General features: G+C 27.2%; 1 protein-coding gene across 1 annotated transcript in view; it reads left to right on the top strand.

Moving 5' to 3' along the window:
• Positions 1-15,095, top strand: part of LOC100202969 (dynein assembly factor with WD repeat domains 1) — a 31,181-nt gene that overhangs the window by 11,335 nt on the left and 4,751 nt on the right. The window contains exons 4-7 of the mRNA XM_065807991.1: positions 6,699-6,888; positions 7,022-7,130; positions 7,480-7,680; positions 9,014-9,106. Coding sequence (XP_065664063.1) covers positions 6,699-6,888; positions 7,022-7,130; positions 7,480-7,680; positions 9,014-9,106 — 593 coding nt within the window. The remainder of the gene's footprint in view (positions 1-6,698; positions 6,889-7,021; positions 7,131-7,479; positions 7,681-9,013; positions 9,107-15,095) is intronic.

Below are 15,095 nucleotides of genomic sequence, written 5' to 3'. Positions count from 1 at the left end.
GGGAAAAATATGTCTTAAAATTTTGTTTGTAAGGGCTCATTTAATGATTGTTTCTACAACAAATGCAACAAATGCAAAGATCTTAAGTTTTTCCAGCAATTCCTGGCCACCATTGAACCCCTTAACTTTGAAACAAGTTGGTACCAACGGCAGAAACCAAATGAAAAGTGTTACGCTGTAATCGAAAAAGTTAAAAAGTTTGGAAGTGGTAAAGAATTGATTGCTCACATTATGAGTATGAGAGAAAAATTCACAACTCATGCCAATATCAAGGGTAACCAATCTAAATATTTTAAACTAAACATTACTAAATCCATGAATCCATCATTGAATGTTGCTACTATTCAGGTTGACTATGCAGAAAATTTTAAGTGTTTTAGTCAGAATGAGCCTCAAGCAGCACATTATGGCCAAAATCAAATTTCTCTTTTAACTGCAGCTATCTGGCATAAAAATCTTAACACTTTCACCATTGCATCTGACTCTCTGGATCACACAAAGACCTCCTTAATTGCAAATTTGGATAAGTTATTGGAGTCTATTTCATTTAATACCCAAGAAATTCACATTTTTAGCGATAATGCTACATCGCAGTTTAAAAATAAAGTCGTGATGAGCGCAATAATGCACTTTGAAAAGAAATTTAACAGAATAATATTTTGGCATTTTTTTGCAGCAATGCACGGCAAAGGAGTTGTCGAGGCGTTGGGGCTACTGTAAAGCGTTTGGCAACCAGCAGATAAAGTGTAGAAAAATTGAAATCTAATCAGCTAATGATTTTGTGAATGTTATTCAAGACATAAATGTCAAAGTTCTATATTTGTCAGAGGAAGAAAAGTCAGCGCGCAATTGTGCACTCAAACATCTCAAATTATCCAGCAAGCCAAAAAAGTGAAAGATATCTCTAAATCCCACTACTTTTATGTCAGTAAAAGCCAGATCATAGCGGAAAAAACTTCACTGTGACGTATTTAGTATTTAAAACAAATAAAAGGATGTAACCATTTTTATTTTGAATTATATTCTTATTCACTTTATATTTTTGTTTTCCTAAAGCAAATGGTTTGTAAATGTAGTTAAGGGGGCGTCCATAAAGTATGTCACCCAATGTTTGTCAATTTTAACCCCTGCCTCCTGTCACAAGCGATCAGATATACATGCACCCTTCTCTCATTAAAAGTATATTGCATATTACAGCCCCCCCCCCTCCCCCCCTCCCCCCAAAAAAAATAACACAAAACAACCAACAGCAAACAAACCTTTTTTCATGTTCTTGAAACTAAATGAAATTAAATTATTTGATTCTATCCAGTGTTTTCAAAATTTTTCGAGCAGTTTTAGTGTCAAAATCTTTTTAAAAGATTTGAATGTACTCTCGCCAGCCGAATAAACAAGAGGGGACGTTTATTAATTTTTTAATTTTTTTCCGAATCCTCGGAGCTTATCAGGACGAAATAATAGATATAAAAATTCCACGAAAATAATCGCAAGGTTATGTAAGTGATGTAACATAAGTTAAAAACCTAGTGTCAAGAAAACAAGTATATCTTTCTTAGCAGGTCACCACTGATAATTTTTTTTTTTTATTATTGTAATTAGTATTGAATTCTCAACATCTTGTAAAAATTTCTTACACGATCCGCGTTAATGATTCACAAATATTCGACCTAAAAGTTGCAACACTTTTTTTACCTTGTTTTCTGCGTAATGTAAGTTAAGTGGCATTTTCGGTAATAAATTCGCCCTTTTTTGGCCAGACTCAAAACTTTTTAGCTTGTTTTATTCTTTAGACTGACGGCTTTCATAAAAATCAGCTAAAAATTAAATTTACAGTTTAAATATGCAAATATTTGATAAAGTTGTTGCGCGTGTAACGTAAGTTTAAAATGGAATTGCCCATATATATATATATATATATATATATATATATATATATATATATATATATATATATATATATATATATATATATATATATATATATACATATATATATATATGTACATATATATATGTACATATATATATACATATATATACAGGGCTTGTGACGAAGCGGGCGTGATCGCGCTGTGCTCGTGAAACAAGCACTTAAATGGTATTTTTAAACCTTCTAGGCGCAATAAACAACGCTCGCTCAGCTTATAACAAGAGTATAAAATTTTTTAGGTAATGATAAAACTTGTTGATTTAACAGTAAAGCTTCGTCTACCTTATACTTATATCCTTATACGAAGTACTTATATAAAATATAAGCATTACGTCACTCACTTTCTGTGCATTTCTGTTTTGCTGTTTTGTCAGCATTTTTACGTTTTGTTTTAACATAATGAATGAACAGTTTGAAGTCGTTACAGCTAATTTCAATTATGGAATGTTAACTATTTTAACTGAGTGTGCCTGGAAACACTACGTGAGTATAAAAATGTGCAAATGAAATGGGAATAGAATATTAGGAAATAACTATAAGAAGCTTTTGAATATTTTTAACTTTATCAAAACGTCAAGTAAGATTTATTTGATTTATTGTTAATAATATTCCACACATCGTTTATAATAAAAATAAATTTTCATAATGGAGATTTTTTTAAATTCATTTTTGTATATAGTATAGGTTTTTTATTAACTAGTATTTATCTTAAATTAATTAAAAAACAGTTCTGCTGTTTAGAATGTCCACAATCAAGGATATTCCAAAAGGAAACAAAGTAATGTTGTCAACATTTATGAATTGGAAAGTCGAAGAGGTAATAGGTTTTAGAACTGAAATTACCGATGGAATTACATACGTTATTGAAATATACTGCAAAGTTTGTACAAGAAATAGGGAAGCGGTATTACAAGGTTGTAAAGGCTAGATATGACAAGGTGCTTTACGGTTTGTTGATGGGAAAAACTTTGTGACAAACCGCACAATTCAAAGACATTTAGAAAAAGCATCTCACCTTACTGTAATAAGATGTGAGAGCAAGAAACCCTCAAATGAGCGATGTCTAACCTCAACCGATGGAATAAAGACAAAATCCTCTAAGGTAATAATAATTTATTATCTTTAAAATAAAGAATTTTTATTCTTAATTACCAGATTCTAATTTCTTAAATTTGAACTGGGATAAAGTGTTTGTTGTTGCAGGCTTGACCAGGAAGGCATGCTATTGCACACCATTATTATATTTTGTTTCGACATTTTTTTTCATGTATTTACACATTTGCTTGACGATAAGGTTTATGTTAATGTTAAATGTTGAATTATTTCAAAAATGCACTAAAAAAACTAAACTAAGATAAAGTTAAAAAAATTGTTTACTTGAAAAAAAATGTAAATGAAAGAGAAAAAAATTAAAAACTTAACATAAAAAAACTTAATTAAGTAAAATAATCTTTTTTGAGCAATGTTACAGCATTCTTTTTTTCTACAGAATTCTTTTTTTAATGACGCAGTTAAAACTTATGTTTTTAACTAATGACACTTCTGTAACGCAACATAACGTTAGTTAAAAATTGTTAACCCTTTTTTATTATTGTTTTTTCATTTTCTATTCAGTTTCTATTTTTTTCAGTTTCACACTAAAGCAAATCGATGTTTATATTGTATAAAATATATTATAGAAATATTAGGAAACCATGGAAGCTGGTTAAAAGAAGAAATAATCTTCATAAAAAAGCGAGCAAAAGATATTTATTTGAATAAGAGATGATTACTCCAGGTTGATGATGACCCAGATATTATATGACAACAGCATCATTAATTCCAAATCAAGTTCTTGATGACAACGATGAAATAGACAGTGCTGTTGAAGATATGACTGACAAATTAGCAGCATTCAGTTTTGAAAATGAAAAAGAGGAAAAAGCGCTGACAACAGTTGAGGGGAAAATCTGTTATTTAATATACAACTAATAGTTTTGAAGAAGAATTTCAAATTATTCTTGTATTATTATCTACTAATTTTTTGACGATAAAAAAAAGCGTTATTTAATTAAGAAATTATAAAATATATATTTAATAATTATTAATTAATTTACGAAAAAAATTAATTATTAAAAAAACATCAAGAAATATAAAAACCGTTAATCATAAATATTAAGTTAACAGAGTTTTAAATACATATCAAAACAACGAAAGCAAAAAATTTTAGCCACGAATTTATTCTTCAATACTATTATAAGAACTTATTAAGCACTTGCGTTTTTGTTTGGTTGCCTTTTTTTTTTACCATTAATATTTAAAAAAAATAGCGATCTGGCCCAAATAAAAAACAAGAAGTTGGGATGTATAAAAAACTACACTGTTAAAGTAGTAAAAATGCTCTGTTGTAGATACTACTTCAAACATTGATGAATGAAAGTTGTGTAACTAATAGAAAGCTTTTTATAAACACAGTCTTCCACAATTTTCAAATTGCGCTCAATTACAACATATTATAATTTTATGAGCATGATATAACATGCTTGGCGATTTTCTTCATCACAAGCCCTGATATTATATATATATATATATATATATATATATATATATATATATATATATATATTTATATATATATATATATATATATATATATATATATTTATATATATATATATATATATATATATATATATATATATATATATATATATATATATATATATATATATATATATATATATATAGGGGAAAGGGGGGTAATTAGTACTGCTGTGCAATTCGTACCAGCGTCATTGTTCTTTTTCTGATTTGTTGAAATTGGCGGAAACAGGATAAAATCAAGCCAGCAGATGAAATATGTATACTGACCAAAAAATGGCGGAATCGAATGTTAAAGAAAGGAGGTAAGTCTGTTTCCCTTTTTTTACACTATTTGATGTAATAATTACACTGTCCTACTAGTCGTACCTTGCAGGCGTGGATATACGTAACTTATTTATATTTTTTTATGGTGTTAGCCCATCCATTCTTCTTCATTGATAAATATGTTTTTTTCCAATTCACTTTGCCCATTAAAACACTGAAGTAAAAACTATGTTTAGTCATAGTCGGGTAAATCGTACCTGTGATGGTGGGGTAAATTGTACCTGTGGTACTAATTACCCCAACCTCTAAAGATAACAAAGGGCAGCGTTGGTACTGCTTCATGTGTGATGAGGACATTGAGGAGAATATGATCCAGCGTTTAAGCTGTGGAGCATGGGTACATGTTGCATGCTCATCATCTGAGTCTCAAAGTGGGTCACATGAAAGTTATATCTGTGAATTATGTCAATAAATATATTTTATAAGTGTAGAATGAACCAGTTATTGTTTTATTTATTACTTATTATTAGTGCTGAGCTTTTTTTTTCTTCATACCCTTTGGTACTTATTAGCCTTACTAGTGGTACTATTTGAACCTTCTTGTGGGCAATTAGTGCCACCTTGTTTATTTTTAGTTTTTATTACTGTGTTCTTTATTTTAATATTTACATCTTGAAATCATGATTGTTTGTTTTAGTTTCATCAATGCTTGTTTTTATCTAAAAATAAACTTTTTCCTACATTTAGTTTTATTTTTATTAATTTTTTTCCTCAGGGGGTACTATTTAGCCCCCTTTCCCCTATATATATATATATATATATATATATATATATATATATATATATATATATATATATATATATATATATATATATATATATATATATATATATATATATATATATATATATATATATATATATATATATATATATATAATATATAATATAATATATAAAATATATATAATATAATATATAAAATATATATAAGATATAACATATAAAATATATATATATATATATAATATAATATACAAAATATATATATATATATATATAATATAGTATATAAAATATATATATATATATATAATATAATATATAAAATATATATATATATATATATATATAGAACTCTTATATGTTGTCAGAAAGTTTTTTCCATATTTTGTTGACAAAAAGTAAAAATTAAAATGCAAGACCGGAATTTTTTTTTTTAATAATTGATAGACTGCCTGCCCCAACCAAACCCTCAGTTGATGTAGCAACACTCCCTTGCGGGTCAGGCTAAAAAATAGTAGATGTAGTAGCACTCCGTTGCGAGTCAGGCTATTTGTCAGTCGATATAGCAGCACTCCCTTGCGAGTCAGGCTATTTGTCAGTCGATGTAGAAGCACTCCCTTGCGAGTCAGGTAATAAGATAGTTGATGTAGCAACACTCCGCGCATGATTTACAAAAAAATAAAAAAAATAAAAATAGAAACATTTTATTAAAAAAATAAAAATAAAAGCATTGTTTATATTGTTAAAAACATTCAGAATGTTTTAAAAACATTCAGAATGTTTTGAAAACATTCAGAATGTTTTGAAAACATTCAGAATGTTTTTAAAAGCATTTTGGTCAATTAAATTTGTGTTTTTGTTGTTTTTTTAAATAACAATTAATTTGTAATTAAATTAATGGTTTTAACTTTCTGACAACACGCAAATGTTGGACGAAAGTCAAAAGTAATTAAAAGTGACGTATGTGTTGGCGTAAGAATCACTTTTTTCCTTCCGCTCTTCCCAAATGCAACAAACTATGTATTACCAAAGTTTACATAAATCTTTATACTATATAATTTTTCATTACGTTTCATCATTTATTTAACTCATTAATTAATTCATATTTTTTTTATAAAAAGTATTTTAATTACAGATGCTTCAGGAGAATGTAAAATATGGCATGTTACAACAAGCAAATGCTTACATACATATACAGACAATCAGCAACTGCTTGTTTGCGCATATAATGGCTCAGGTAATAAGGCAATTGCAGGTGGCAGTGATGGCATTATAAATGTTTATGATGTAACCACAAATCAAAAGATATTAAGAATGCAACCAAGGTATACAAATTGAAAATAAATTGAAATAGTTAAAAGGACTTCATATTCTTCAGATTATTATTTTTTTGTTTATGAATATAGAGTTTTTGTTACTATGATCATAAAAATTTAATTTTAATTTTTTATATTTTAGTACTAATTCTGATATTATGGATGGCCATGTTATGCGCGTGTTTTCTGTTCAGTATCATCCATATGATAACCATGTATTTGTATCTGGTGGTTGGGATGATACTGTCCAAGTAAGTCTCTATATGCCAACAATATTATTAAAATTCCTCATGGAATGTAACTTTGATGCCAAGATACTACTGCAAGTTTAGGTCTACACGGTACTAATATACTTTAGTTCTTAAAGTGACTACCTAAATTAATAATATCAATAAAAAAATTTTAATTTTTTGATAAAAGGAAAAAATTGAACTTTTATTACAATATCTTTTTTTTATTTACTTATTTTTTATATATTAAAATAAAACTCATTTTAATTATTTAAATTTTATCACAACTTTTTTAAAAACTTTACTTAATTACTTTTCATAATTTTTCCATTCTTTAACCAATTTTGACTTTTCCTGTTTGTAAGCGTAGTGGTGGGACACACGAATATCAGACAAACATTCCATCAAAAAAATATCTGGTCCTCATATTTGCGGGGAAGCTATTGATATTGAACCCAACACTTTAAAAATGGTAGCTGCTTCGTGGAGAAAATTTGAAAACTTGCAAGTATTTGACTTTGGAACTGGAAAGTTAATAAAAGACACACCTCTGAAATTTAACCAATCAATGGTGAACATATTTTTAAAAAAATTTTATAACTCTTTTTTTAAAAAAAAAATAATTATTTTTTGTCATTAATTATTTTGATCAGTTTAATCTAGTTAATTTACTCAATCTTATATGTATATAAGATTGCTAATTTAACAAGTTTAATGGTTTAAGAAAAAACAATTTTTTTTTTTATAAGATATTTTTTTTTAATTGACCTCTGATATCATGTGTTCTTTTATATTTCTAGATTTTTATTTATATAATGAATTTTATTAAATCATACTTTGAAGTAGGAGACGTATTTTATTTATGCTAAAAGTGCAAAATCACTTTTTATGCACAAAGCTCTGGCATAACATTAGATTTCTTAAGTCACTTGGCAAAAAAAAAACAAGACTAAGGCACAACATCAGGTTTCTGGAGTTACTTGGGACTTATATAACATGTCCTTTTTTACATTTCTAGATTTTTATTTATGTAATAAAGTTTATTATATATATCACATCCTCTTTTACATCTCTAGATTTTTATTTATGTAATGAATTTTATTAAATTATACTTTGAAGTAGGAGACTAATTTTGTTTGGTACACTGTAAATTTTGAAGATTTTTGTGCAGATCATAACTCTCAAAAAGCAAAGTTATTATTTATCAATGCAAAGTTTAAGTGTTGAAATATACATTGTGCTGTGTAACCACAAACAAAAAAAAATGTAGTGCCTGCTACTGCTAGTCTTTGAGAAAATGCTTGGCAACCATGTGCTGTACATTTACTTCAACTATATATTTAAAGTGTGTTGAATGTTAAATTGAAAACTATAAACTTGTTTGTTTGGTTTGCAAAATTACAGGCTTTTTCAACATTTCTTTTTAAGGTCTGCAACCCTCGAAATTAAGAAAAATGAGGTCGGCAATTAATTGCCAACCTTAAACTAATAGTGGTTGGGATCAGGTCAGCAAAAAAACATTTAACCCTTAACATGAGCTTTCAATTGTAAAAAATCATCTATTGAAATATCGGATGATTTAAAACTAAGTGAAACCACTCTTTGTGAAAATTCTATAATTTTTCTTTTTACTTTATTGTTAATTTAATTTATAAATCTGAAGATTACACAATGTGTTTAAAATATTTACAATTTTTGTTCATATTTTTAGTTATTGTTTTATATACCCCGATACCACCAAATTTACACCTCTGATATCAAACTTCAGTGACTTTTAAAAGCTGTTGATGTTTGCTGAATCCTAATAATATATAATTTAGTATTCTTATTTTCTCTGATTTATAGTTCATATATATTGTCTAAAAAAGTTAAAACTATTGTAGAAACTCTATATTTATATTTAGCTTTACTGTGCTCAATGGAAAGATTCTGAAACAATTTTGAGTGGCGGAAGTCATGGTAATATGATGCAATGCACACATTTTTCATCCTTTGAAGTAAGATTTATTTTTTTAAACTTATGTTTAAATACGAACTTTACAATTTAACTTTTATAACTATGATTTTAATTATTTTTTTTTTTGATGTTAAAATTATGTCATATTAAGTTTCTCTTTTGGAACCTTAAGTAAATTCAAACCAAAAGTTAAGTAAAAACAGTTTAGCAAAGCTTTTTATACATGTTAATCATTTAAAAGTAACAATAATTACTATTCTGACCTAAATATCTATTAAACTTGATAATGTCAAAAATATTAACAATAATACTACTTACTATCAAAGTTTGGAATTAAGGTTATAAATAATAATTTATAGAAAAGTGTAAGATTAACAAATAACATTTTTTAAAGAATGTTTAACGAGATTTTTAATTAGGAAGTGAGAAATTCCTTTTTTTATTTTCTATATAGTATGGGTTTGTAGCCATGATGAATAGTGCAATGTTTAGGTATGGATTTGTAGTCATGATGAATCGTGCAATGTTTAGGTATGGATTTGTAGTCATGACGAATAGTGCAATCTTTAGGTACAGAACATAAACTTGTTAGCAGATTTTTAAGATAATTTTTTCTTTAAGTTAAAATCTTTCTGAATGTAGGAGGTAGGTTATTCTGGTCTTGGTTTTAAACAAATAGGCAATATAATAATCAAATAATGTCAAATTCATAGAGATAAAAGTTACATGGTTTCAGAACCTCTTGTAAGACCTTTTGTAAGTGAAAAAAAATATTATGGAAAAACTTGTGTGAGAGTAGTGAAAAAAAAAAATATTATGAAGAACCTTTTCTGTTGTTACTTATTTCCATAGGAATTATAAAACAAAATTCAAAAGCAAAATTAGGGCAAAAAGATGAACAAATGTTTTATTAAACTTTTATACCCGTAATTTGATATTAAAAAAAGTCAAACTAGAACTTTTTTATTAAAACCGTTTAGTAATTATGAATGATTACATTCATAACTGCCAATTTCTAATTGTTTTTAATTATTTTTATTGGATGGTTTACCACAAGTACAGACATATTAGATTATATTGTGTTTGATTAAAGTTGTTAGACTGCTAGTTAGTGTGAGATTAAAGTTGTAAGACTGCTAGTCAGTATGAAATTAAAGTTGTTAGACTGTTAGTCAGTGTGAGATTAAAGCTGTAAGGTTGCTAGTCAGTGTGAGATGAAAGTTGTTAGACTGCTAGTTAGTGTGAGATTAAAGTTGTGAGACTGCTAGTCAGGAGAAAGATATATATAAAAATGTTTAAAAAGAGTTTGGTTTTTACAGTTACAAATGTTATAAAAAATATGGTTAAAAAAAAAGGTATTAAAAGCATGAAACATCAAGAAGCAACTTATGATTTTCTATTGTTCAATAGATCTATGTTAAAATATAGTTCAATAGATCTATGTTAAAGTTTTTTTAAAAACACAATAGTTTTGCCAAGTCAACATTTTAAAGGATGGATTTAAATGTTTAAAGAGATATGTTGGTATATGATGTATACAATCAAAAATGTTAATATTCCTAACTGGAGTTCTAACTTAAAAATGATATAGGCTCTAAAAAGGTTTCCTTGGTTTATGCTCTTTGAAGTATAAACCTAGGAAAGTTATACCCAAACAAACAAATTATTCCCGAATTTCGACTTAATTGACTTTAAGTCAACTTAGTCGATTTCAAAAATGTATTCGTTGATTTTATTCGACTTTAGAAAATATATTAGTTGATTTAGTTGGCAGTCAAATTATTTAATGGTCGGAACAACACTACTTTTCAGAAATGGTACAATATAGTTTACTGCAGTATGAACCTTTCAGGGTAATGTAACCTTTCAGGGTATGTAAAGTAACATTTTCAAAGTAATTATTAACTTATTCCATTAAAAGTTCATAAGATATCTTGAATATCAGCATATTTTTTCTCTAAAATTAGCTTGCTTCATTGCTTGAAACTTAAAGATTTGATTTTTGGGAAAAAAATTGTGACATTTTTGACAAGTTTTTCTTGATTATTTTTTGTAGCTATTTTATTTAAAATTTTGAATTAATAATGGAAATGATTGAAAAAAACAAAAATATAAAATAATAAAATAAAATACCGTAAAATTGCCTAAGTTCAGTCACCATGAACTTCAGTCATTAAAGAAGAAATTTAGAAAAAGCATGCAGAACTCAAATTTTACATTTTTACTTTTTTTTCTCAAATAATATTTGTTATTACTTTGTAAATATGAATCTATATATATAAAAAAAATAATGTTTATTTGCAACCTGCTGAAATAATTCTTTAACAAAACAACATTTCGAAAAAAAGGCATACTATTAAAATCTAAAACAACAAGAGAGACAACTAGCAGGAGTGTTGTGAAATGTTGATATGTGAAAAATATAACTTTATGAATATGAACCAGTGTTGCCAATGTAAAATTCATTGGTAAATTTTTTACCTGTAAATTTACCAGTAAACTTTGACATTTTTATAATGAATACTCACCATGATATTTTATTTTAATAAAGAGTTTGTTTATAATTTCAAAATTAACATGTTTTAAAATAAAATATACCGGTCAATTTTCAGGTAAATTTACATCACTGATATGAACTAATCATAAAGCTAAAATATATATTGCAACGCACTGAAATATTTCTTTTGCAAGTTAATATATCTGTGTCATCTATAAGTTTACATTAGAGAGCACAGGTGGCTCATAGTTTGAAGGCTGGGGACAAAGGTATGAGTAAGAAAAAAGCAACTATAACATTAGGCTTCAAAAGATCATCTTTCATCAACATAAGTAATAGCAAACATACTAAAAAAAATGGCAAACCAACTTAGTTGAGCGACAATATCAAGGATATTTTAGTAAAAATTTTAATACTTATGAGTGATATTGGTTTTAGTTTGACTAGACTTGAAATTCTGTATGTTTTTAATAAGTACCTGGTTAATTTAAATCAAATGTGTTTTAATTGCGGCGAAGATAAACTTGTCTGGTAATACTCATTCATTAGACATCATTTATCACTCAGAATTTTAAATAATATTCTGTCAAACCATGAAATGTCGACTCAGCCAGGCACTATTGATTGATGGCTTCTATTTGAATTATATTAGTTTACATATATATATATTTTATTATAAATTGTTTTTAATAAAAAAAAGACGCAATTTTTAAGAGGTAAAATTCAATTTGTTTGCAATGTTTGCAAATTGTCCATTTTTTTAAAACTGCTTAACTAATAGCATGTTAATCACCTACTTTATAATTTATTTAAATTAATTAATCAAGATTTGCACAAGTTTCTTATATGTACAATATACATGGGTTCACAAATAAGTCATTTCACATGATGAATCTGGCCTTCATTGTGATCAATGCAAGTGTTTCAAAAAGGTTTAAAAGGTAAGGTAGTGTGTCGAAATGGTTCAAAAGGGCCTAAGAAACTTTCTAGTAGCAACAAAAAGGCTTCAGTTATAATATTCGTTATAATATAGCTGAATATAATATTGTGATGCTTTTGGGACATTCCTACCTGTTCATGTTCTATTTCAAGTCTAAAGGTAATATTTATGATGAATTCAGAAATTTATTTTAAGAAGCATTTAAAATACATTTTACAAATTGCTATTTTATTATTTGAATTTTCAGGTTGAAGTCCAAATGGCTTCTAATTCAAGACAGGCCAAATGATGCTACCTATGGTGTCACAATCTGGCTGGATGAAAGGATCTGCTGGATGGTTTGACAAGTTTTGACAATGTTTGTTCTACTTTGCTGCAAGCTTGAAGGTTCTAAAGTGCTTTTTCTAGACGGCCATGCCTCACATGTATTGCTGAAACTAATTCACTTAGCCAAAGAAGAGAGTATTATTATTCTTTAGCTAGTGGCTAATACATCTCACGTACTACAGTCACTTGATTTAGGTGTATTAAGAACTGTTAAAAGTAAATGGCACGGAATCCTAGACATTTCATTCAAAGCAGTTTCAAAGATCTCACAAAACCTAGCTACTCTAGGTTGCTCAAACAGCTTATTGAGCAAAGCTTCTTCAGCAACAATCTGTGTTCTGGCTTCAAAGCAACAGGTATTTTTCCATTGTGTCCAGAAAAAATAACTTATAAAAAATTAGCTATTGGATCAAATTATATATGGAATATATGGAAATCGCTTTGGATTCTGCACGGATGATAGGGTTGGTCCTCCTCAGGAAAATTTTTTTGTAAATTTTTATGTTTTATGGTTTGGAAGGACCTATTTATACGCTCGAACAAATATTGTTCTCAATACATTGCTGCTCACATTAATAGCAATGTACACTCATACTAATAATGTTACATAATAAAAACCTTATTTGTACGAAAAAAAATTTTCTCTACTATGTCACTAAGGTAAAAAAAATTTTCTTCTTTTTGACATAGTAATGTAGCCATAAATTACTATGTCAACAAGAACATTTTATACTTTAAATATTAACTTACAAAAATAAATTAAAAGTTAGAAAAATAACAATTTTTACTTTTCTATTTTATTTTTATTACAACTTGGTAATTTAATAAAAAATCACTAGATTTAAATGAACATGCTTGTGTTACCTTCTAGGTAACACAAGCATGTTCCTTCTAGGTAACACAAGGATCTAACTACGGCATAACAGCTGCTTGACATTCAAATGGCACATATGTTATGCGGTAATCAGTAAAGCATATTTGTCGAACACATGGTTTTTATTACTCATTTTTCTAGTTGAAATTATTATTAAAAAAAAACTCCAATTTTTCTCTTATTTATATACTGATCCAAATGTGACCATTTGGTTTAATATATGAATTAGAGAAAAAGTTTTTTTACTTTTATTTAGTTTATAATATAAACAATTATTTTCGGCTAAGTAAACCTATTTATTTTTTGAATTTTAGTAGAAGAGAGGAAAAGAAGACTGGTGAAACTGGCCTTACTAAACATTAATATTCTAATAAGAGACAACATTTTGCAAATATTGCCACAAAATCATGTAATTCTATTTTAAAATTTATGGGGATAATGCAAAATTTGAATTAAAGTTATTAAAGTTTCAAAAAACTTAAAGTTTATAAGAACATTTGATACAACTATTGATACAAAACAAACTTATTTTTTTTTCTTGCTCTTTACATATAGCATTTTACAATATCAATATTATTATATACCAAATGACCAAATGAGTCACTGAAGTTCATATTTGAAGCAAGGTCTTCTGATATTATCAGAAAACTTGAAGTACCAGAAAAGCCAAAAAAATAACAAAAGTATTATGACATTAAAATAAAAGTTTACAAAAAATATTGACAATTTTACATATTAATTTTAATAAACTTTAAAACACAAATTTTAATAAACACAATTTTAAGGATTATCTTATTAGAGCATTTCTGTTTCTGAATGTTATTTTTTTTTCACAGTACTTTTTTTTCAGATTGATTTCTTCATTTACTTTATCAATAAAAAAGATTTTCTTTGTTGATACTTTTCAATTATCTGTGTTTTTATTCTTTGATAAGTTAAGTATTTATAAAAATGACCGAGTCACTGTTATAATTTCTCCTACAAAGCCTCTGGTAGATGCTTTGGAACCATTTTCCTCATTAAAATTTTACATATCATCGTATACCCAAAGATCATATTGTAGAAAAGCAATGTTGTAAAGCAAAGCAAGATACAATGTCTATAAAATTTTTTGGTTTTATTTGTTAAGGGATATTGCAAACAAGTTACAAAATAACATTCCTTTATCACACCTGTGCTGATAATATGGGGTGTTGTCCCCTATAACATGTATGTGCTAATAAGCTTTTGTAAACTGTTTAATGCCTGAGTTGGTAAAAACTTGTGATCCTATAATTACTTGGCAGTTCGAAGAAAAATATCCTTTTCTATTTCGATACAATACTGCATTTCCTCCCTCAGAACTTGTTCTGGGACTTGTTATGCTCCATCTATTGTTCCAATATATTCTG

This window comes from Hydra vulgaris, chromosome 10 (assembly GCF_038396675.1).
Source record: "Hydra vulgaris chromosome 10, alternate assembly HydraT2T_AEP".
Classification (NCBI taxonomy): Eukaryota; Metazoa; Cnidaria; class Hydrozoa; order Anthoathecata; family Hydridae; genus Hydra; species Hydra vulgaris.
This window is presented reverse-complemented; position numbering and strand designations above follow the sequence as displayed.